Source organism: Colletotrichum truncatum (genome assembly GCF_014235925.2).
Source record: "Colletotrichum truncatum strain CMES1059 chromosome Unknown Contig_0002, whole genome shotgun sequence".
NCBI lineage: Eukaryota > Fungi > Ascomycota > Sordariomycetes > Glomerellales > Glomerellaceae > Colletotrichum > Colletotrichum truncatum.
The window spans coordinates 3,169,897-3,190,092 of NW_027222399.1; the positions used below are offsets into that span (position 1 = coordinate 3,169,897).

Consider the following 20,196-nt stretch of genomic DNA (forward strand, 5'->3'; position numbering starts at 1 on the left):
CATCGGATTACGCACGTCCGCTGACCAATGGTCATGATTGAGGGCACATACCTTCTACGTGGGTGAAATACACGGGCATACATGGGCTGATGAAGCATACGACTGAGAGGATATACCCCTTGATTCAGAGCAGGGCATTCTGAAGAAAAGGTCATGAATTCCATGGCATAATCACATAAAAAACAAATCGGTTGTGGGAGATCTCTAGTGATGCGCTTGACATGTTACAGTGGTATACAAGTGGTACACAAATTAATATACAGAGCCGCCATAGTACACCTTCCTGGCGTCAACCAGCTTCTTTCCACGACCAATAGCAATCTGCTCAGGGTCGGGCTGGTTTGTGAGACACTCAAACACGACCTTGACCGTGTTGTAAGGGTTCTTGGATCGGAGGATCTTGGCGGCCAGATCGTGGATACCGGCAAGGCGGGCCATTTCGAAGATGCGGTGGGAGACGCGGAGTCCGAAACCTACATAGTGCAATTAGCATGTCATTTCTTTCATGTCAAAAAGAGACTGAGGGGGCAGCAAGAATAAAATACCTGGAGGACGAGACTGAAGTCTCACGACAGTTCCGGAAATCTTCTTCTCGACTTGGCCGTAGATGGTACGGTTCTCGTACCTCCGGATCGGCTTCATGTTGCGGATAGCCAACATTCTGGCTGTGGTCCTGGCAACGGCGAAATCCGTCGACTTGGCCTCTCCCAGTCCGAGTCTGCCGTTACCATTACCAGCAACAACAATGACGGAAACACTTCGGATTTTACCCAGACGGGTCTGGTTGTGCACCTGACGGACGACGATGGGCTTGGTAATGAGAGTCTGGAGGTCGGCGATCTTGATACCGGTAACCGCCTTAATCTTGGCAAAGTCTCCCGTGGGATCAAGGTCATCTTCCTCGGCGTCCTCAGGGGTGTAGAGGCCCTTGACACCCTCAACCTTGCCAAGTTTGGGTGCCAGCGCCGAGTCACCGTCCTCACCCTCCATGGCCTTCCATGAATCCAGGCGGGACGTCTCGAGGGGGTTCTCATCCGTGCTGAACGACTGCTCAAGCTCCTTATAGAATTCCTGATCAAGCTTGCTCAGCCATTCACTGTCCAGAGCCTCACTGGTCTTCTTCGACGATTTCTTCCCGAGGATATCGGTGTCCTCGTCGACCAAAAACTTCCTACGCAGCTCCGGATTGGACTCAAGCTCCTTCAGCTCCTCCTCGGTAAAGTCGAGCTTGTCGGGGTTCGTCTTCTTGATTTTGCGCAGAGCTCTAGCATAGGCCTTGCCCATGGAGTCTTTGAGCTGAACCTCGACCCGATCTGCCATCTTCTCGACGTAGTTGTCGACCCATTCCCTTCTCGGGAGCCACTCTACCTCTCGTGGCTGCACCGGCTTCTGAGGTTTCATATCAATGACGGGTTGAATGGTCGCAAAATCCTCAATGTAGTTCTGTTTGTACGGATCGACACGTAACCGGCCCTGGACAGCCAGATCTTTGGGGTCAATGGCGTCCTCCGCCGCCTCGAGGGCTTCCATCTGCTCGGGTGTGTACTTTTGCCGCAATGCCTCCTTCTCTTCCGGGGTGTACTCGGGGAACCGCCGCTTCGCATACTCATCGATCGCTTCGGGGGTTGTCAGACCCATCTTCTCGGCGGTAACATTCTTGAACCTCGATCTTCTCCGTGTCGACCGGCTAGCGGAACTGTGGAATAGGCGGATGGGCAGTGCCGGAGCAGTGCTGCTCGAGGAAGCGGATACGCATCTCGACAGGACGCCCCGGGCCGGGCGTACCGCGTTCATCACTGCGGATAGGAGCGACGTCTCTGCGCCAGTCCAACGCTGGCTGCAAAGGGTCTTGCGAGTGGTGGTGGTGGCGGTGGTGGTAGGTGCAGTCGCGTGATGGCTACTCGAATTGAGCTCAGGGTCGCGCGCCAGCTGGTCGATAATTTTTTTGGAAGCTCAATTGGATCGGCCAATGTCCAATTGCCTGAGGCTGATTGAGACGACTTCATTGGCTGGATGAGCCCCATAGACTTCTGCCCTTGGCTCGTGCGTCTCATCCCGAAAGCCGGGCCAGAATTGATCCTGAAGTCACATGATTCGGGAGAATGATGGTGGGCAAGTGCCACAACGACAAGCCTCATTCAGAAGTGCCTTTGAGGCTTAGCTGAAATCGGGTGTCTCACCGAAAGGCGTTGCTTGGCTAATTTCCAAGGGTCGGGTTACTTAAGCAAGGCGCTTGGTTGCTCTCACATTTCACTCAGCATCGTTTTGGCTGATATCCGCCTTCAAAGGCAACGGATGCTAGTATAGACGATGATCACGGTTCCTGACGGCAGTGTCCCCGGCAGCTTCACCAAACCTCTTCAGACCGGAAGCCGCATTGAATGCCCATAGATGTTCAATACACGCACAACCACAAACCAGGTGTTGTTCGCTGGACCCCTTGCCCATGCCGACTAACCGCTGCAGCTCGTCTCTGAACAACCAATCAGCTGCTGTAGACATCAGTCGACTTTCTGCTGCAGGCCTGAAACACGCAGTGAGCCCGGCCCCTCCCCTGTGGCAGGGCAGGATGGTACATCCTCACACTCATCACTAAAACGATGTCGCGTCCCAGTCTCATCCACCCAAGGCGGTCTAGCCTGCGAGGGCACTGTGACCACCATAGGGCCATTTTCCCAGGTCCTTAAGCGTGCCTGAATGTGACGTCTCCCGTTTCGAGAACCTGAGCGGATCTTTTCTACATCTTGGCCCTCTGCGAACCCTCCCTCGTTTTCCTTCGTTGCATCTCGTGTTCCTCTTATCCTTCGAAACCTTCTCGCTCTAATCACGCCCTCCCATCCCACCTGTACATTTGTGGTGTTTATTCCCTTGTGACTGGCGCACTTGAGACTCAGACCTTCATTTTGACTTTACGATACACACCTTTAATTCCAAAGCACCACAGTCCATACCGATCGCACCCAACCTTTCCGAGCAGAACCTCCTGTCTGCGTGTCCGTCGACTTTAATCAGCAACCTATTGAGCCGTTTAGCACCGTCAAACGCCGTTCCTATCACGCGGAAGTCATCAATCGCTGCGTAACCGCGAGACCGCAAACATGGGTCAATTTGACTGGTTCCGATCCATTGGCGCTACGCCTCAGGCCGTTGCCGTCCTGAACGATCAACCGATTCTGTTCACGATCCTACTCATCGTTCTTGTCGCCATTATCCTCCAGATCGTTTTGCTCTGGTACATTCACTTCGCGACGCTGAAGCCCGAGCAAAAGAAAAAGAAGGAGCCCAAGAAGGGTGGCAAGAAATAAAGGATATTGGGAAGGGGATATGTTTTGTTGACGAGTTTGTTTCGACAACACCTTTGCTGGCGCATTTGGAATGCGGCCGTGCTGGCCTTGACTACTGTCAAGCGCGACTTTCAGGTTTGAACGAGAAGCAGGTGGGACGATGTCGTGTTGGAGGAAACAACACAACGGCGAGTTTGAATAATGGATGGGCTGAAAGAGGGCCGGGAAGTTTGAATCTGGCCTTGTTCGGCCATGATGGAGGGCGGATCCACATATCATGATATTCAAGTGTCACAGGCTGCATTTGATGTCAACTTCTTGCAACTTACCTATTTCGGTATAGATTTTCTCACCTATCAGGCGCTCAGATATGGATATCAATCGAGTTTCTGAATTCAGCTGCTTTCGAAAGTTGAAGTTATAATCATTACTCCTGTCCGTACTCGAGATGTTCTGTTACGCCCTCATCCTCGAACTCCTCCAGCCACGTTTTTGGACGACGCAGCAGTTCGACGTTGTCGAGGTCGGAATTGTCCTGGATGCTGTCCGACCATGATGTTATAGTTGATGGTATATCTGAGAAACTGTTTTCCATTCTTATGTCGGGTTGTTGAAGGCTTTCGGCTTGTACAGGTTGAAGGCTCAAACCGACCTCATCTGTCAAAAATCCATCATTTACGTGATGGAAATGATCGCCATCCGCCGCGATGAAGTCTGCATAGCTTGGGCTCTCTGCAGGAAGTCCATCATCTAGAGCCATGAGCGGGTCGGAGTTCTGGAAATCTTCAGATATTGGACCAGTGACCGTACTGTAGTCTATTGTATGTGAAAGCTGTCCCAACACCCACTTCTCAGTTGCTGCGCTGTCGAATGGCACCAGGTTTTGGTCACTATATATTTCTTTCTGCGTATTGGCCCGCAAGCTCCACCACTCATTCAAGAGCTCGTCGACAATATTCGTGTCTGGCTCTGGGCTCGTTGTATTGATACTGTCACAAGGCGAAATTGAGCAACAGCATTGGTCGTGGACCAGCTGGTCCAACTCAGTGGCTAATGACGGCTGTGGGGAATAGACATCTTCTTCCACGGCGTCTTGATGAGAGAACATCTCTTGGTTCCTAAGTTTCTCCCGATTAAAGGTCTGAACGGGGTGTTCGTCGTAGTGGTGTTCGAAAGATTCTCGGGTCGAGGTGATAGCAGAATTTGAGCTTTCTTTCACGAGTAGAGTACTTCCGTACTGATTGTCATAGTCAATATCTGGCGAAGTATAACAGCTATGAGGGTCTCTAAGTGGCTCCGACGTCATTCTGCCGTCAATGATGTGATTCACTCCTCCCGGAATTGTGCCACTGGATTCTTCATTGTCTTGTGTAGAGCTGTATATGGTTAAAGCTGCGAGGAACTTGTTTCGATTCTTAGGCGGTTCCCATCGTTTGTGCAGACTGTGCCCTCGAAGTGGACGCAGTTTGGTTTTGGTGTTGACGAGTCCCCATAAGTGCTGGCAAAGAAGCTCAGTTTCGTTGCCGTTCGCGACTTCGGCCTGCTTCTGCTTTTGACTTGTTTCTTGAGCCAAAAGACCTTGAGCCCTTTTCAAACGGCTAGAGTCGATGCGTGTTACGTCATGGAATATGGAAGCAAGCTTGAGCAGAAGATGAGATCGAATGGCAATAGCCTAGATTTGTTAGTTCGTGGTCTAAGGGGTGACCTCACAGCCATTAGGTTACCATACCGAGAGATACCTCCTATCTAGAACCTGTGGCAGTAAAAGGCCTAGTGGAGGGGATTTCATCTCTACAATCATTTGAAACCCGGGCATTTTCTGGGGGCCAGCCAGAAGGTTGTACAAACTAGCTTCTACAAGGCCCCGTGTTGAGTGGAAGAGCAAAGATCGGCCATGGTCCTGGATAGACCACTCCATCTTTTCTTCGTCATCAGGATGATCAACACAATGTCTCGAGCCTTGAGCTAACAAAAGGTTTCCGATTTTATGCTGGTTCTCCTATTTCGCAGCCACTTCATCGGAATCCCAACTCCTGTAGTTGCCAGGGCTCATGGTTAGGACCGGGAGGTTGCTTGTTGATTGGGCCAACATCTGAGCATCCGAATCGTCCTGTACTGATTGATGAAAATAAAAGGTGCATGTGAGGTGCTGTAATATAACATCCAGCACACCCGGTAGTTCAGTGGGCTGTGAAATGGCGTCTTGATATTCGATCTTGAATGATACACAACGGGACTTCGGGGAGAATTCAGTATCGCAGACAAGATCGATCCCTAGCTGACTCCATATCTAAGTACTTTTATTAGGTAAAAGCTACCCGTTCTAAATGGAAACTCTCACCGAGCAGTTCTGGATACAGGAGGCCACGTGGCTAATGAAGTTGGGATTAGTGATTTTACCGTCGGACCTCTCCTCGATCACTGAAATATGCAGTCGACATGTTGAAGCTTTGGAGATCTGCACCCGACCTTGGTGGACAATGTGCCGAAGCTCGTCAGCAGTCGTGATTTGGATTTCGCCGCATAACGAACGGAGGGAAAGGTTGGATGCAACAGTAATGCTTGCTGTGGTATTAGTGTTGCGCATTGTGAAATGGTCTAAATCGATGACAGATGTAGTCATGGTCAGAGTTGCGCAGAATAGGGAATTCCGAGAATGAGACGGACGCCCATTTTCCTTCACTACAATGAGATTCGGCCTGATACCACGGCAGTTGGTCCGAATCTTTTTGGTAGGTTTAGAAAGGTGAGTTGATGCTGGAAGGCCATGCCGAGTCCAACTAACGGCACAGTATTTTATTCACCGGGCTTCTGTAACGTGCAGGCAGGGTCAGGTAAGGTAGAGAAGGTATGCTGGCAGGTAGTTCCTGTCATTCCTGGATTTTCATTTGCGGGGTTGGTGTGAGCTTCTTACATGCTGCACGGTGTGTAAGGAACTGCAAGAACCGTTAATATATTCGTTGCCCGCCAGCTTCTACAGGAACCAACAGCAACTTTTGGCGGCCGATCCGCGCCACCTTGCGCTACTTGAACCGTTGAGCCACAGCCTTATATGTATTTGCTGTGTGCTTGGGTTAGCGTAAATCTTCCGGCGCACTCGAACTGCTAGTGGATGTACCTACAACGATACGAAAGGGTGGCCCCAAGGCCTAATAGCGCCTTGAGAAGTTCCACATGATGGCTAATCGGCAGGGGGCTTACAGTGCGCGCAGTGTCATCCTCGGCATAGTGCATCCGATTTTGTGGGCAAGCACGACAGGACGCTTGACCTCGCCGCTGCCAAAGCCCAATGACGCAGGCGACCACTTTAGATAGCACAACTCAACTTCCTGCTGGGGCCTGCACATACCACTACGGAACATATTCTCGCAACTTCCAAGGAATCCTTGACCATATCACCAAGGCATGCGCGTGTGCATCAACCCACACCCTGACAACGCTCTTCTTGACCTGTAACCAGTCGCGCACAACGTCGCTAGTTGCGCGGGTGCCAGTGTGAATCATCCACGCGACCACCGCCACCAATCAGGGACGACCAACCACCGCGGCAGGTAGTCAGAGAGACTGAACAACACCAGGCTATCTTGGCCGCAGCCGTTTGACGACTCATTGCTCCGTTCTCGCGCAAGGAAGAGGCCAGGATCTGCACCCGCAATCCTGTACCACTACACACTCGGGTCGGCATCTGACTAAATTCACCCACACATCTCGTCGACCACCCGGGGCTAACTGTTCCCTCTTCCGTCTCCCCCGTGCTCCTCCACCACCACCATTACCTTTTGGCTCGAAGCGCGGTGTGCGGAATTGCGTTCTGAACGCCCGCCCAGCTTGGAGCATGCCTCTCTTCGATCTTGGATCACTCTTCCTCGACCATGTCGTCTTCATCACCAACCTCGTCTACATGAATATCGCCTTGACTAATGCCGAGCCCAGTCTGCTGTTCCCTCTTTATGTTGTATCTAAACTGCTGGCTCGAGGACCAGAAGATTGGGATTCCCCTACAGCGAAATGGCCACCGCCCGTCCCCAAATGGTAGCCGATTGTGGCTACCAGACTCCGGATGAGCATAACCGCCCGTCCTACTTCGCTCCTGCCGCTGATGCCCCGTCAACCTCTTCACCCAGCGTCCACGCTCCAGTGAGGCGTCCGCCATTTGTTCCTCATCCGTCTTATGGGCCAGTCCTACCGCCGGAACTTGGCTCAGAAAATTCAAACCCTGACGGTTTACCGGACATGAATGGCCAAAGCCCTGACAATTTGAATGCTCGTATGGAAAAGTCTCCTGGCAACGGTCGAGTTGGACTCCAAGATCGGATTGCCTGTCACAAATGGACATGGTTTACAATGGTAGGGTCCTGTCCCGTTCACCTAGACTCACCCAGCTAACCGCTAGCAGACAATGGTATGAGATACCAGTTCACTCCCTTCAACTTTCACTCACAGCGCCACAGGCAACTGGGGGTATGGCAAATGTGATACACTCATGTCAGTATTTCTGCATATTTGTGAGCTTTAGTCTATAACTCACAGCGGAACAGTACCACAGCAAGCTGCCTGGTTAAATGGTATAGCCGTGGCCTTCTTCTTACTGAATGTTGTTCTCTTCATCATCAACTGTACCCTCGCGGCACTCCGTTTTCATTTCCGGCCAGGGGCACTGGCGCATTCATTCAATGACCAGACAGAATCGCTCTTTATTCCGTCATCTGTAAGTAAGGTTCCAACATTCTACGCACATAGCTAACATGCGAGCCCAAGGTTGTCTCGTGAGTACTTCTGCAAATAGCCAAGGTGGTGTCTTACATGTTACAGATTTGCTGTCATATCAATCAACATATGCCAGTTCGGTGTTCCACATGTCGGACCATGGCTCTTGAGGATCATGCAAATATTGTATTGGTCATATATAGCCATGAGCGTGTTATCCAGTGCCACCATGTATCTCATCCTTTGGTCGACACTGTACGTTATCTATTGTTAAACTGTCCAGCCCTGGAGACTGACTAAACGTATGGCAGTGTATTCCCCATTCATACCATGACCCCAACTTGGGTATTTCCGGCGTATCCGCTTCTTCTCACGGCTCCTTTCGCCTCACAACTTATTACGGCTGCGTCACAGACAGACCAGCAGCAGGTAGTCCTAAATAAAACGGCAATTGCTTTATGCGCTGTTGCTACTCAAGGCGCCGGATGTTTAATTGCCTTCATGATTTCGGCTGCCTTCATTTATCGGTTGATGACACAAAAACTCCCTCGGGACTTTCAGCGGCCTGGTGTGGTAGGTACGGCTGTATACAAAAACCAAAGCAAGGCTTATCAGTGTCTAGTTCATTTCGATCGGTCCATTTGCGTTCACAGTCGGAGGACTTGGTATGTTTTCTTAGCCTGCATTGGAGGATATAGAGCTAATCATCACAGTCCAACTCGGAAACCAAGCGGACAAGATTCTCCCTCACGACTTCTTAGGCACTGACCTAGCCGTGCCTATCGTCAAAGTATTTTCTGTTATGATCGGATTATGGCTTTGGGGTCTGTCTGTTTGGTTCTTCATCGTCTCTGTCGGGTCGCTATGGAAGTATGTACGCCCGGAACGCAAGATGCCTTTTCAGATGACCTGGTGGTCATTCGTGTTCCCAAACACAGCGCTCGTTACCGCCACCACTGCTCTCGGGAATGTTTTACAGAACAAAGGCCTGCAAATATTTGGGTGTACTATGGCTGCTTGTTTGATCATTGTCTGGATCATTGTGTTTGTCACCATGCTTCGATGCTTATATAAGAAAGAGTTGTTGTGGCCGAAAGATACCCAGTAGTGGTTTAGTACTAGACTGAACCCATGCAGTTTTATTAAACATGAGGTACCAGATGCATGCGACTCGTACTCAGGTCCTGGAAGAAAAAGTGTTACAGTCATCATGCTCATGGCGTGCAATTATGTTCAGTGGAAGTAGAAGTATCGCCGCATCCTGATAACCCCCTGCGGTGAACGTCCCGACATCGATGCCCCGGCAGTGCCTGTCATTCGCTTAAGGGAGAGCGACAGCGGGATGTGAGTGGGGCCAGGTGGTGTCCCAAGTGTCCTGCGTGTCCAACCTCCTGTAAACTCATAGCAGGGCCTCACCTCACAGATGTCAGGTGTCCTTATCATGAAATTAGGTTGATATACCAACTAGCCTACTTTCCACACACACATACATTCAATGTAATACTGCATAATCAGCTACAACCTTTCAACAGAAGTAATGTCGTGGGACTCTAAGTCGGTATCGCGTCGCCGCCAGGGCAGCAACGCTGCCTCAACCAAGAACCTCCCTATTCATACAAGCCAGGAGCCCAAGCCGACGATCCAGCCAAAGTCGAGACATGTGGCAGACGACTTCTTACAAGACTTTCTGGACCCATCATTCGATCCCGCGGCATACCTAAACGCCTCTCTGCCGCAGCTGCAGCCGAGCGGGCATCATTCCTCAAGGGGCGGTAGCCAGGCCGTCCAGCTGGCGGATCTATCTAGTGAAGCGCAGACTTTGCTGTCCCAGCTCAACGTCCACACGACGAGGCTATCAGGCACCCTGACGCAGCTTACAGACGATATCCTGCGAAGCGGGAGCCGGCTTGCGTATGAGGTTGAGCTTTTACGAGGCGAGACTTTGAGTCTTGCGGAGACAATGAACGATACTCTACAGGACGACATCAAGAAATTCGTGCCTGGCGGGCTTGAGGAGGCTGCGAAAGAGTCGTCTGCCAAGGCTACAGACGGGGGAGAGAGGAGGGCGTCAGTCAGTGCAGCCAAGTCGGAAGAGACCCTGGCGACAGGAGCAGCAACAGAGGGCGAAACAACGACCGCGGAGCCACCATACGTTCACCAGCTCCGGACGTTGACTGTCGTGCGGTCTCGACTGGACTCCGTTATCAAGACTTTCGGCGACGCCATGGAATTTGTGTTCCCGCCGTCTGAGCTCTCAGTCAGTTCTTCCTTTCTGTCTGTCTCAGCACCGGAGCCAGGCTCGGATCAGCATAGCACAGAAGACAAGGGCCAGCAAGTACTTCAAAACCTGCGAGACGAGATATCGCAGCTTCTGCACAAGTCGGAAGACCCCGTTCAGGGTATAGAAAAGGCGGCACAGCGAATTGAGGAGCTCAAAGACCTAAACCAGGTTTGGAAGGGGACGGCGGAGGAGAAGGGCCGAACCAAGTTCATTGAGAGCCTGGCAAAAATGGTCGAAGATCGCCATCGGGATCTAATGAGGGAAGTAGATCAAGCTAGCCGGAGTCAGGGCAATGGGAACGAGGGTAGGGCGAGGAAGGGCAGTGTTCATGCGGACGCCGTGGAGAACAAGCCCTATCTCGGCGGTTACGGCTTAATGAGTCAACTGCAGAAGCTTAGAAGCGGCTTGTAGACCGTGACATGATGGGCTTGAGATGGCTTGACCAAGACTCGAGAGGATAATCTTCTCTGTACCATGTTGTAACTGCCGGTCCAATAGGTACATCAACGAGCGCTGAATCATTAACTCTAGAAAGTTTAAAATACGAAATAAGTTATTTTGGAATTCCTCCCTTTCCATATCGTTGCTAACTTTGAAATTCCGGCCTTGGCTTTGAATCGAAAGTGTTGTTGCTGTTGTTCGGTGAACATCGAGTAACATACAGGGATAACACACTAATAATTAGCATGGCACAGTGCTGCTCTTTTTTGCATCCCTTCTGTCCACGGGTACACTGTGCCTGGTCCCAGCGGAAGTCATCGGAGACCCCAACAGCCAATGAGAAAATTCAGCCCCTCAGTGGTCAGGAACAGAATACGGATACCCATGCAGCCATTTAGCGGGAAGGCTGACAAGGCCAACCGGCACAGGACCATTCCATTTCGTAGTGCCCTCACCTCTCTCCCAAATCTGATCTCCCACACAATCATCGTGAAGAGCTGTTTTCGAATGGGCCTTGAACGGTTTTTCTCCCTTCTTGAGAGGTGTGATTGAGAGATATATTCTCTCTCACATATCTTGCTGCATCTTTTATAAACATTCTCTTCTTTCCCCAGCACAGTCCTCTCGCCCGAGCGGCTTGCGACACCCGGCCTTCACACTACCCAGCCAACTTCTTCTCTGCCCAGAAACAACAATCTTCTCATTCGACCAGTTCTGCTGGTAGCTCACGATATAACCGACTGACTTAGGAATCCAAATATACTACCGTCATGGCTTCCAATGACACAGCTCCCCCCAACCTGGGGGGCGCCTCTGATCAGGCAAAACCTGGTAGAGCGTCTCCAGCACCACAATCGAAGCGCGACCGCAAGCGCCAGGTGCTTGCCGACAAGATTAACAATCTACAAGAGAAGTTCAACAGAGATCGTGATCTCGGATATCGTGACCAGCTCCAGAAGGTCCAGGTTGATACCAACCTCGTTCAACGTATCGACCCTTACTCGGAAGATGTCCTCAGTGTCATCGCCAGTCTGCGCCAGGAGCATGACGAAACCCAGGGGCAGGAACCGCTCGCAGAAAACAGCCGTACCCTTCTGCAGATGGCTGGCCCCAAATTTGAGGACTTTGTCCAGGGAATCGAGGATCTCATTGAGTACCGAGACTTTCATTTGCTCCAACACATGGTGAGTGCGACCAATTTTTCGTCTAGTCGGCCCAAGCTAACAGTTGCAACAACAGCACGAACATGAGCGCCGCCTCCACCAGTACAAGAACGAATACCTCTACAAGATCGAAACTGCAAAGCGCGAGCATAATGCCCTTTCTGCTACACTCCGTGACCGTCTCGTCAACACTCTTCTCTCGAGAAAATACCGTCTCAACAAAGAGAAGGAGGCTTTAGAGATCTCCGATTCCTCTGCGCTGCTACTCCACCCCAATCAATTCAGCATTACCAACCCAGCGAGCCCGGGCGGCACACATGGAAAGCGAGCGACGAGATTGCGCAAGGATGCCGAAGATCTTTCCGGCTACTCGGACAGCAAGAAGCGAAAGAGAAATCCAGGCGAGGACGACGGCTCTCCTGTTCCGTCCCGACGAGCGCTCGACCCTAACAGTACGACGCCCCTCTGGCAGAACGAGAAGCTCCGCGTCGCCGCCAAGCAGAACGGTCCAGCATATAGCATCGACAAGCTCTTTACCGAAAAAGAGCTTACGATGGCTTATAACGCCGCAGCTATTGCTGCCCATAAGCACATCCTGAGACACAAAGCTTACGCAAATGGTGGCTCGTCCCCTGGCAGTGACTCCGGTCACGGCGAGGACGGCGACCAGGATAGCGAGGCTTGGCCTGCAGCGCCGATGATGGAGCGCACCAGCTCTCACGCGACTAGGAGCACAAGAGCTGGTATTAACCAGAACCTCATTGACGCTGTTGAGGGAGCCAATGGCTTAGAACTGCCCAAGTACCTTGAAATCATGCACCCGCATGAGCCTGCCAAGCTGCCATCATCGTCCATGACCAACTACTTCAAGCCGGTCAGAGGCAACACCGACGCCAATCTCCCACAATCATTGTCGCAAGATGAGATAAGCTCCGACATCATGGTTATGGACTTGTTCAAAAAATATGACGCTAGCCACAAGCCTGGCGACTCAATTGATCATCCCAACGGCAGCAGAAAGCTTCTTGAAGCTGCCATAACACCTTACACCAGGACGCCGTGGTCGGGCTTCAAGCCAGGCCCTCGACCGGACCCGACTAACCTTAGGGAGGATCTTCAACCGATCGAGAGCAGCGTTAGAGACGAAGCCCCTGTATCATCGCTGGCGGCTGTAGCCGCAGTCCCAATGAGTCGCACTAGCAGTGCCGCAGGTGGCGCAGCCATGAGCCGACAGGGCAGCTCCCGTGGCAAGGGCCGCAAGAACCAGTCATGATGCGCGAATGATTTCTCGGAGTCTCGGAGTTTTTGGAATTGGGATGATAACTGTCCTAGTCATTGTCAAGGAGGCTTTCATACGGACAATATTTGGGGAAGACGGCCCCCCTTACCGCGGGTAGACTCCGCTGCATAGAGCGAATTTGCATTTTCACAATAAGGAGCTTCTATGATTGAGGATTGAACGTCGTGGACGCATATGGTTCCAAGACACAGGGTGGCATGTAGCACGAGAGCTTACAATTACGAGGGGATAGACGAGTCCCCGTCTGATTTAGAACAGCTCGCATGCATTGATACCCTAATGCTCTTAATAAAACATGTTCTCATAAAGTTCGTGATATTAGCTTAGAATCTTCCTCCCCTCCTTTCTCATCAAACCCCATCCCTCATGGCCCAAATACCAGTGCCCGTACCTCTATACTTTCGCGACCTTCGGCATCAGGCCTTGTCCTTGGGTCCACAAAGGCAGTATGAGCTAGCCTTCCTCCGTGGACTCCAGTACCGTCTCGGAGACCCTCGCTGTCGAAGCATTCAAGCAGCAGCCTCTCGTCACCAGTCATACCGCTCAAGTAATACCACTTCTGATTAGGGCTGAACTTAATGCCGGCGGTCTGACCAGTATACCCGTTAGAGTAACGGTGTTCAATGGGAACGATGTCGGCATCATCCAACGTCGACGAAGATGCGAAGCCCAAGGGGAACGACTCGACAGGGTTCTTGTTCAGCGGTCTCCAGACATTGATAATCCGATAACGGCCAGCAAGCAACTTGTCCGCCTCCTCTGGCAGATGTTTCTTGACCCTCTGGATTACAGACACAGGTGTCTGGTCAATGTGCACCCTGGTCACGGGGTTTCTGTTCGCCTTTGGGTCTGCCCGGCGGACGGTGTGGTCAAAGAAGAGGACCCTGTTTGAGCCCGGCACATGCTCCAGGAGGAGCTTCTCAAGCTCGGGGTAGTAGTTCTGCTGGATGGACTCGTCATCCACAAAATCCTTCTCGGCAGAAGGGGGCTGGTTGCGGATCACGGCGAAAGCGTCGTGGTCAAGGTTGAAGTCGGACTCACGGCCGCGGATGTCGTGAAGGAGGGCCTCTTGTGGGTCGTCAGAGTAGTTGCGTCCTGGGAGGCCCTGGGGGACGATGAGGTTGTAAGGAGCGGAGCCGTCTTCGGGGCCGGCGAAGAAGTTCAAGGTTGCGCGAACGTCTCCACGAGGGACGGTGTCGATGGCCATTTTGGTGATTGTATATTACAAAATAGTTTTGGGAAACCAATTGAGCAGGTCACCTGTAGTTTTCTTTTCAGACTTTGCGCTGCGTTTTAGGAATGAGGTTTGAAACTGAGGTCAAAATGACTTATACTGAGGTATGCAGTGGCCAAATCGGTAAAGGATATGCACAATGTGCCGTTGATGATGCTTTAGTAGCTGGATCTGATGACATTCAAATCACTAACAACATGGGAGATTTACTTTCTTTATACTTGTAGCTGCTTGTCGTGTATTTCAAAGCAAGACGGAACGAGAAGCAATTATGAACCACAAAATGGCCATTGCTTGCGAAAGAGTAATCACGTCATTTCGGTGATTGGGCGGGAAGGGAGCAGTGCGGAGGAGCCCCTCGGGATTGGATTAGTCAACTTCAATTCTGGAAGAGTGCAGAGTGGAGGAGACCCTGAGGTTTGTTTGGCTTGGCCACTGTACAGCATTAGTCAAGGGCGTATGAAAGATACTTCAAATTCCTCCGAGCGAAATAAGATGGCGCCATTGGTTGGGCCCTGAGAATTCATTGCTGCATGGGCGAGAGACTCGAGATAATACAGGGGATCGAGTTGATCTTGATATGAATTAGGACTGCTCAATTTCCTCTCCAGATTGACAGGATTAAATGGCTCATCTTTAATGTTTCCGTCTTAAAGGGTTGAATGATAGGGTCCGCCTTCAGCTCACTAGAAGCTTAGTTAAGGTGCAATTTCTTGCAGCTTCACCAGACAATTTAATGTGGCGGGATCAGATCGTGGCGCTGAGGCATGCCGACAGAAGCCCGGGAGCGTTCCGCACTGGGACTGTCGGGAATAAGGATCTCAATAACATAATCAACTTGGTCTGGGGAAGCTGGTCGATGATGACATAGATCCGTGCGAATATACCGTGCTATCGGTCAGTGAACTGTCGCAGGCTTTATCGCTCTCTTATCCCCAGGTAAGCGCCGGCTTCCTTTTGATTTTCTTCAGCGCCTAGTGGTTTTTTTGAGCGGGCTAGGATGCACTGACGCGCTGTTTGCAGCAAGGCCCTGGGTCTAGAAACCCAATCAGCTGTGAAAGAGAGCGTACCTCGCAATTCAGCAATGGTTAGCGTTCAACACCAATTTTAGTAGCCGTGACCTCCTCCCAACTTAATCTGCAAGGGCCCTAACACAACCCTGACTTTGCCTGCCGGTTGATTGATGGTTGGATTGACCGAGCTTTCTCATCTTGACGGAAGCTCCATTAAGACGGAGCCGAGAACTTCCAAAACCATAGAAGAATCGCGTCGACATCAGCTTTACATCCTGGTTGTATCAAGTATGTTCACCGTCAATGATTATCATCTCTAGTCCGGCAATACCTTGACGATCCCCAGCCACGTCGCGTCCCCTGTTGTCTATTCATCATCGCCTTGCTTCGCGCCGGCTGTCAATGCCCGCTGTCCAGCTCACGCTTTTTCGGTGATGTTGTTTATTGAACAGAACCCTTCAACATCGACTCATGCGCAATGATTTTCCCACAGGTATCGATGCAGCAGCAGCATCAGCAACAGCAGCCTCCAGTTGGCCTGCATGAGCAATCCCAGTCACCTGCCATGGCACAGCAGATGTCAGCCTCTCCACGGCCATCCTCGTCGGTGGTGACAGCGCGCTCGGCTCTCCCAGACAGAAATGTAATGGCAGATACTATCGAGGACGCCTACGTGCAGTTTGTGTTGTACTGCAACCCCGCTGTGCCGGCTGAGACAGACACGTCCGGGTTGCGAGAGGCGTTTCGGATACCGCCCAAGAGTGGCGGCAAGACCTTTAGCACTTTTACCCTCTTTCAGCTCATCCGGCAACTGGAGGTTAAAGAGATCAAGACGTGGGCCGAGTTGGCCCTGAAATTGGGCGTTGAGCCCCCTGACCAGGACAAAGGTCAGAGCTCACAGAAGATTCAGCAGTATGCTGTCCGGCTCAAGGTAATTGTGATGAGCCCAGTAGGTGAGAAGATACTGACAGTTACAGCGCTGGATGCATTCCATGCACGTAGATGCCTTCTTTGAGTATTTAATGGATCACCCGCATCCATACTGGACTGAGATCCCCACTGACCCAACTCCTGTATGCGAAACTGGGAGGGATGGCGTACTGGCAGAGGACGATATGGCTCTTCGCGCTTTGCTACCCGAGATCAGACCTCGGCGTGGTAGGAAACGTCCGGATGAGGATGACCTCGCGAAGTCTCCATTGCAAAGGGCGCGGCTAGATTCCCCGTCGACTGGAGACGGTTATCGTGGAGACAGTCTTGGGCCATGGTCCGCCCACGTAGATGGACGAAGCACTTATGGCGGTTCGGATACGCTCAAGCAGGGCGCAACTACGGCTTCAACGTCGGGATGGCTACCAGCACCTGACCCGACTCAGACACCACTCTCGGCATATCCTCAAGGGTCAATGTCCGCGATAACACCATCAACAAATCGCACTGCGTTCTGGGCCGATTCTGAGCCGAAGTCGGCAGTCACGCCATTGAGATCTAAGGCTTCGCATCGTCGACACGGCGCGAAGGTCGTATCGTCCGCATGGCGGAGCAGTGCGCTGGGTGCTTCTGGCAGGGCTCGTGGTAGGCCGCCGTTGAACAAGACAAACACCGATGGGCCATTTGTAGCTTTTCCTGTCGAAGGATCAGCATGCAACCCAAGCCCAGAGAGCAAAAGTATACAGACACCAATCACACCCGAGGCATCAATAACACAGAGCACGCCGCCAGCTGTGGCCCCAGATCATCAACCGCCCTTGCCCCGGCCAGCGAAGCCCAGTATTTCGTTACAAGTCCCTGAACGCCATGGCGGATCCGTTCGTCTCGCAACACCGCCGCCGCCGGTCGTAATAGTCAACGGGAATATAACAGACGCCGGGAATCTAACAGCAACGGCACCCCCTGTAGACGTTCCTCTGGAACCGCCACCGAAACCTCCCGTATGTCTGCAGGCACAACAAACAACCCCAGACGTACCGCCCCCTCGAAAAGGAAACGGACCTGCGCCGCAGCCGAACGACATCCCTATCGGCATGTTCGAGAACATGGAAGACCGGACGAATATCGAAGCGGTGCTTGGCTATTTCATTCACGAAACAGCTAACGGGGAATGGGTGGACTCAGAGAACAACCCTATCGAGGGTTGTAGCATGGCTGAAGCGTATGCGCTGGTGCACACAACGATAGAGAGAATGTGGCAGACGGCGGCGAACGAAGACGCATTCATGATTAATCTAGCCGTATTGGCGGGCGGCAGGGCACTGATGAACACGAGCAAGTTGAAAATAAAGAGGGAAGTTGAATACGAGGACCGCGCCATATACAGTTGTTCATGGCAATTTAGAATGGGTAATATCCGTGGCAATTACAACATGGTACAAACAGTTATGTACAACCGGTGGAAGAAGACCGAGGAAGAGAAGAAGACTGATAAGCCAGTCGAAAAGACAACAATAGGGGGAGGCACCACCCCGGAATCGGACTGGGAAACGAGGTACAGAGACTTGTTGAGAGTATCTGAGCTGAGGGATCGAGAGCTCCAGGAGCTGAGGGCAGGGGTGTTGTCGTCGTTAAATCAAACGTTCACGGATGCCAAAGAGCTTGGGGAACAGGAGCGCCCGTAATCGAAAGGGAACGTCGATCTGACACGACCAGGAATTCTTACGTAAAATGGACAACACTACAGAGCATTGTGGCAAAGTGGCCGTTGGGGATAGGGAAGCTTCAGGTTTGGTTTTCGGGAGCAAAGGAGCGATAAATGGCATTTGGGCAATATAGCCAAAGGCGTCAAGCAGGCGTACGGTTTAGGAGAATTGCATCAGGTTCGGTATTAAAGACCGAAAGGATTATTAGTTATACCACCATTCATGACACATTCCCTCTTGTACTTCTTCAGCCTCATGCTGCTCATCACGTCTGAAAAAAGGCCGATTGTGATAATAAGAAGGGAATGTCAAAGAGATGACAGGCTCTTGCTGATGGACTTTAGATGTGGAGGAAGGGCTTACTAAGTCCCCGCAAAGTGAACGTCAAACCCGGTCAACCAATGGGAAGTAAAACCACTCAACTTCAACATCTCAAGCTCACAAGCTTTTCACACTGAGCACTAACTGTTCTGTTCGTCCCTCACAAGTACGCCAAAATGCTTATCCAAGAGTCTTACGTCGACGTGCCGACCACGGCCGACGGCAAGGATGGCACCATGCGTTTGTCTCTCCAAATCCTCCTTCAGACAGGAAAGCTAACGTCTCACCAGGAATCTTCCTTTTCCACCCTTCGATCCCCGGCTACCCCAACGCGTAAGAGTTCTCGGTTCAATTGCAAGCTCAAACAGACTACGTACTGACTTTCCCACAGCAAATTCCCCGGCGTCGCCCTGTTTTCTGAGATCTACCAAGGTCAGATCACCTCATCCCACCATGGCGGGGTTTGAATTGCGCGCTCCCCGCACAGCACTGCAGAACCCCTCCACACCCACGTTTTTACCCCACACTCACCGGGGCTCACCGGCCCACACCGGGTCCTTTACCGAACATATTGCTCCCACTTACATCCTATTCCATTTTGCTCTTACTTGTCAGTACGCTCATACAAAGTGACCACCAGTGACCGGCCCCGTTGCCAGATTTGCCCGTCAGATCGCCGGACACGGCTACATCGTCGCCGCACCTTCGTCTTACCACGACTTCACTGGCCCTGAGCCTCTGGCCTACGATGTTCCCGGTACCGACAAGGGCAATGCCTGGAAAGTCGAGAAGGTGAAGCCGTCTTATCCTTATCCAAGCAATCATTTTCCATCACATGTGCCATCGCACTAACACGATATGTTCATACCATCAGACCCTCGAGTCTTATGACGAGGACTCCCGCCGGACCGTAGACCACCTCCTCAGCCTGCCCACCTGCACCGGTCTCGTCGGCAGCACAGGCATGTGCCTTGGCGGCCACCTCGCCGTGCGTGCTTCCGTAAGTCTCAACCTCCCTGGCCCATCTCGCAAACTCCCACTTCATTTTTTTTTTTGTATCTTCAATCCCATCTACACCCTAACCTCCAACTAAACCAACTACCTGCCAGCTTGACCCTCGCATCAGCGCCTGCGTCTCTTACTTCGCAACCGACATCCACAGCCGCACCCTCGGCCCTCACACCGCCAAGAACACCTCCCCTACCCCTCCCGAGAACAGCACCCACACCCTCGACCTCTTCCACACCCTCAAGCACGCCGAGGTCGCCATGATCTTCGGCGTCAAGGACACCCACGTGCCCCCCGAGGGCCGCGACCTCATCCGCGCCAAGCTGCGCGAGGCCGGCGTCACGACGTCCTTTTACGAGTTCGCGTGGGCCCAGCACGCCTTCATCCGCGACGAACTGAGCAAGGGCCGCTACGACCCGGCCATCACCAAGGTCTGCTTCGAGGTTTTGCTCGAGTTGTTTGGACGCGCGTTGAAGACGGATCTGGGGCTCAAGGAGGGTATTAGTGAGCCGGAACACGTTTGCTAAGCAGTTCCGGATTAATCTTTTGTCACTGAGATTTCGCGCTGAGTAGAAAAGGAAATAAGAGTTTATGCACTCTCAATGGCATGTTTTTGTATTTTAAACTGCGGACGACATGTCATCATACTCTATTCGTAATCTATCTGTCCCCCCATAGCGAGTAAGGAAATTCATTAGGCATGAGGAACCAGTCTCGATGCCCAGTAATGAAAGAGCGGTCATTGCTAATGTGTCTGACCGGCTTGGTATTAAGTTTTCTCCATTTATTTTGTTTTACATCCTCCCAT

At 51.8% G+C, this 20,196-nt stretch overlaps 9 protein-coding genes across 9 annotated transcripts; 6 read left to right on the forward strand and 3 right to left on the reverse strand.

Moving 5' to 3' along the window:
* Nucleotides 1-252: 252 nt before the first annotated feature.
* On the reverse strand, nucleotides 253-1,794 carry CTRU02_203806 (mitochondrial 37S ribosomal protein uS5m; the record flags this gene model as incomplete). The annotated part of the gene is made up of 2 exons (XM_036722378.1): nucleotides 253-473; nucleotides 546-1,794. The coding sequence occupies 2 exons, from the start codon at nucleotides 1,792-1,794 to the stop codon at nucleotides 253-255; spliced, it is 1,470 nt and encodes a 489-aa protein (XP_036585984.1).
* Nucleotides 1,795-3,098: 1,304 nt separating this feature from the next.
* On the forward strand, nucleotides 3,099-3,305 carry CTRU02_203808 (uncharacterized protein; the record flags this gene model as incomplete). The annotated part of the gene is made up of 1 exon (XM_036722380.1): nucleotides 3,099-3,305. The coding sequence occupies one exon, from the start codon at nucleotides 3,099-3,101 to the stop codon at nucleotides 3,303-3,305; it is 207 nt and encodes a 68-aa protein (XP_036585985.1).
* Nucleotides 3,306-3,711: 406 nt separating this feature from the next.
* On the reverse strand, nucleotides 3,712-5,202 carry CTRU02_203807 (uncharacterized protein; the record flags this gene model as incomplete). The annotated part of the gene is made up of 2 exons (XM_036722379.1): nucleotides 3,712-4,956; nucleotides 5,014-5,202. 2 exons carry the CDS (start codon nucleotides 5,200-5,202, stop codon nucleotides 3,712-3,714), a joined length of 1,434 nt encoding a protein of 477 aa, XP_036585986.1.
* A 2,111-nt stretch (nucleotides 5,203-7,313) lies between these two features.
* Nucleotides 7,314-9,099, forward strand: CTRU02_203809 (c4-dicarboxylate transporter malic acid transporter; the record flags this gene model as incomplete). Its single annotated transcript, XM_036722382.2, has 7 exons — nucleotides 7,314-7,631; nucleotides 7,730-7,769; nucleotides 7,823-8,000; nucleotides 8,097-8,246; nucleotides 8,303-8,564; nucleotides 8,614-8,656; nucleotides 8,705-9,099. 7 exons carry the CDS (start codon nucleotides 7,314-7,316, stop codon nucleotides 9,097-9,099), a joined length of 1,386 nt encoding a protein of 461 aa, XP_036585988.2.
* A 429-nt stretch (nucleotides 9,100-9,528) lies between these two features.
* CTRU02_203810 (uncharacterized protein) lies at nucleotides 9,529-10,683 on the forward strand (the record flags this gene model as incomplete). The annotated part of the gene is made up of 1 exon (XM_036722383.1): nucleotides 9,529-10,683. One exon carries the CDS (start codon nucleotides 9,529-9,531, stop codon nucleotides 10,681-10,683), a length of 1,155 nt encoding a protein of 384 aa, XP_036585989.1.
* Nucleotides 10,684-11,483: 800 nt separating this feature from the next.
* CTRU02_203811 (deacetylase complex subunit) lies at nucleotides 11,484-13,149 on the forward strand (the record flags this gene model as incomplete). The annotated part of the gene is made up of 2 exons (XM_036722384.1): nucleotides 11,484-11,897; nucleotides 11,953-13,149. The coding sequence occupies 2 exons, from the start codon at nucleotides 11,484-11,486 to the stop codon at nucleotides 13,147-13,149; spliced, it is 1,611 nt and encodes a 536-aa protein (XP_036585990.1).
* A 391-nt stretch (nucleotides 13,150-13,540) lies between these two features.
* CTRU02_203812 (7alpha-cephem-methoxylase p8 chain related protein) lies at nucleotides 13,541-14,383 on the reverse strand (the record flags this gene model as incomplete). The annotated part of the gene is made up of 1 exon (XM_036722385.1): nucleotides 13,541-14,383. The coding sequence occupies one exon, from the start codon at nucleotides 14,381-14,383 to the stop codon at nucleotides 13,541-13,543; it is 843 nt and encodes a 280-aa protein (XP_036585991.1).
* Nucleotides 14,384-15,901: 1,518 nt separating this feature from the next.
* CTRU02_203813 (ARS binding protein 2) lies at nucleotides 15,902-18,038 on the forward strand (the record flags this gene model as incomplete). The annotated part of the gene is made up of 2 exons (XM_036722386.1): nucleotides 15,902-16,354; nucleotides 16,401-18,038. 2 exons carry the CDS (start codon nucleotides 15,902-15,904, stop codon nucleotides 18,036-18,038), a joined length of 2,091 nt encoding a protein of 696 aa, XP_036585992.1.
* Nucleotides 18,039-18,556: 518 nt separating this feature from the next.
* On the forward strand, nucleotides 18,557-19,915 carry CTRU02_203814 (dienelactone hydrolase family protein; the record flags this gene model as incomplete). The annotated part of the gene is made up of 6 exons (XM_036722387.1): nucleotides 18,557-18,620; nucleotides 18,671-18,713; nucleotides 18,772-18,812; nucleotides 19,021-19,172; nucleotides 19,255-19,380; nucleotides 19,490-19,915. The coding sequence occupies 6 exons, from the start codon at nucleotides 18,557-18,559 to the stop codon at nucleotides 19,913-19,915; spliced, it is 852 nt and encodes a 283-aa protein (XP_036585993.1).
* Nucleotides 19,916-20,196: the final 281 nt, after the last annotated feature.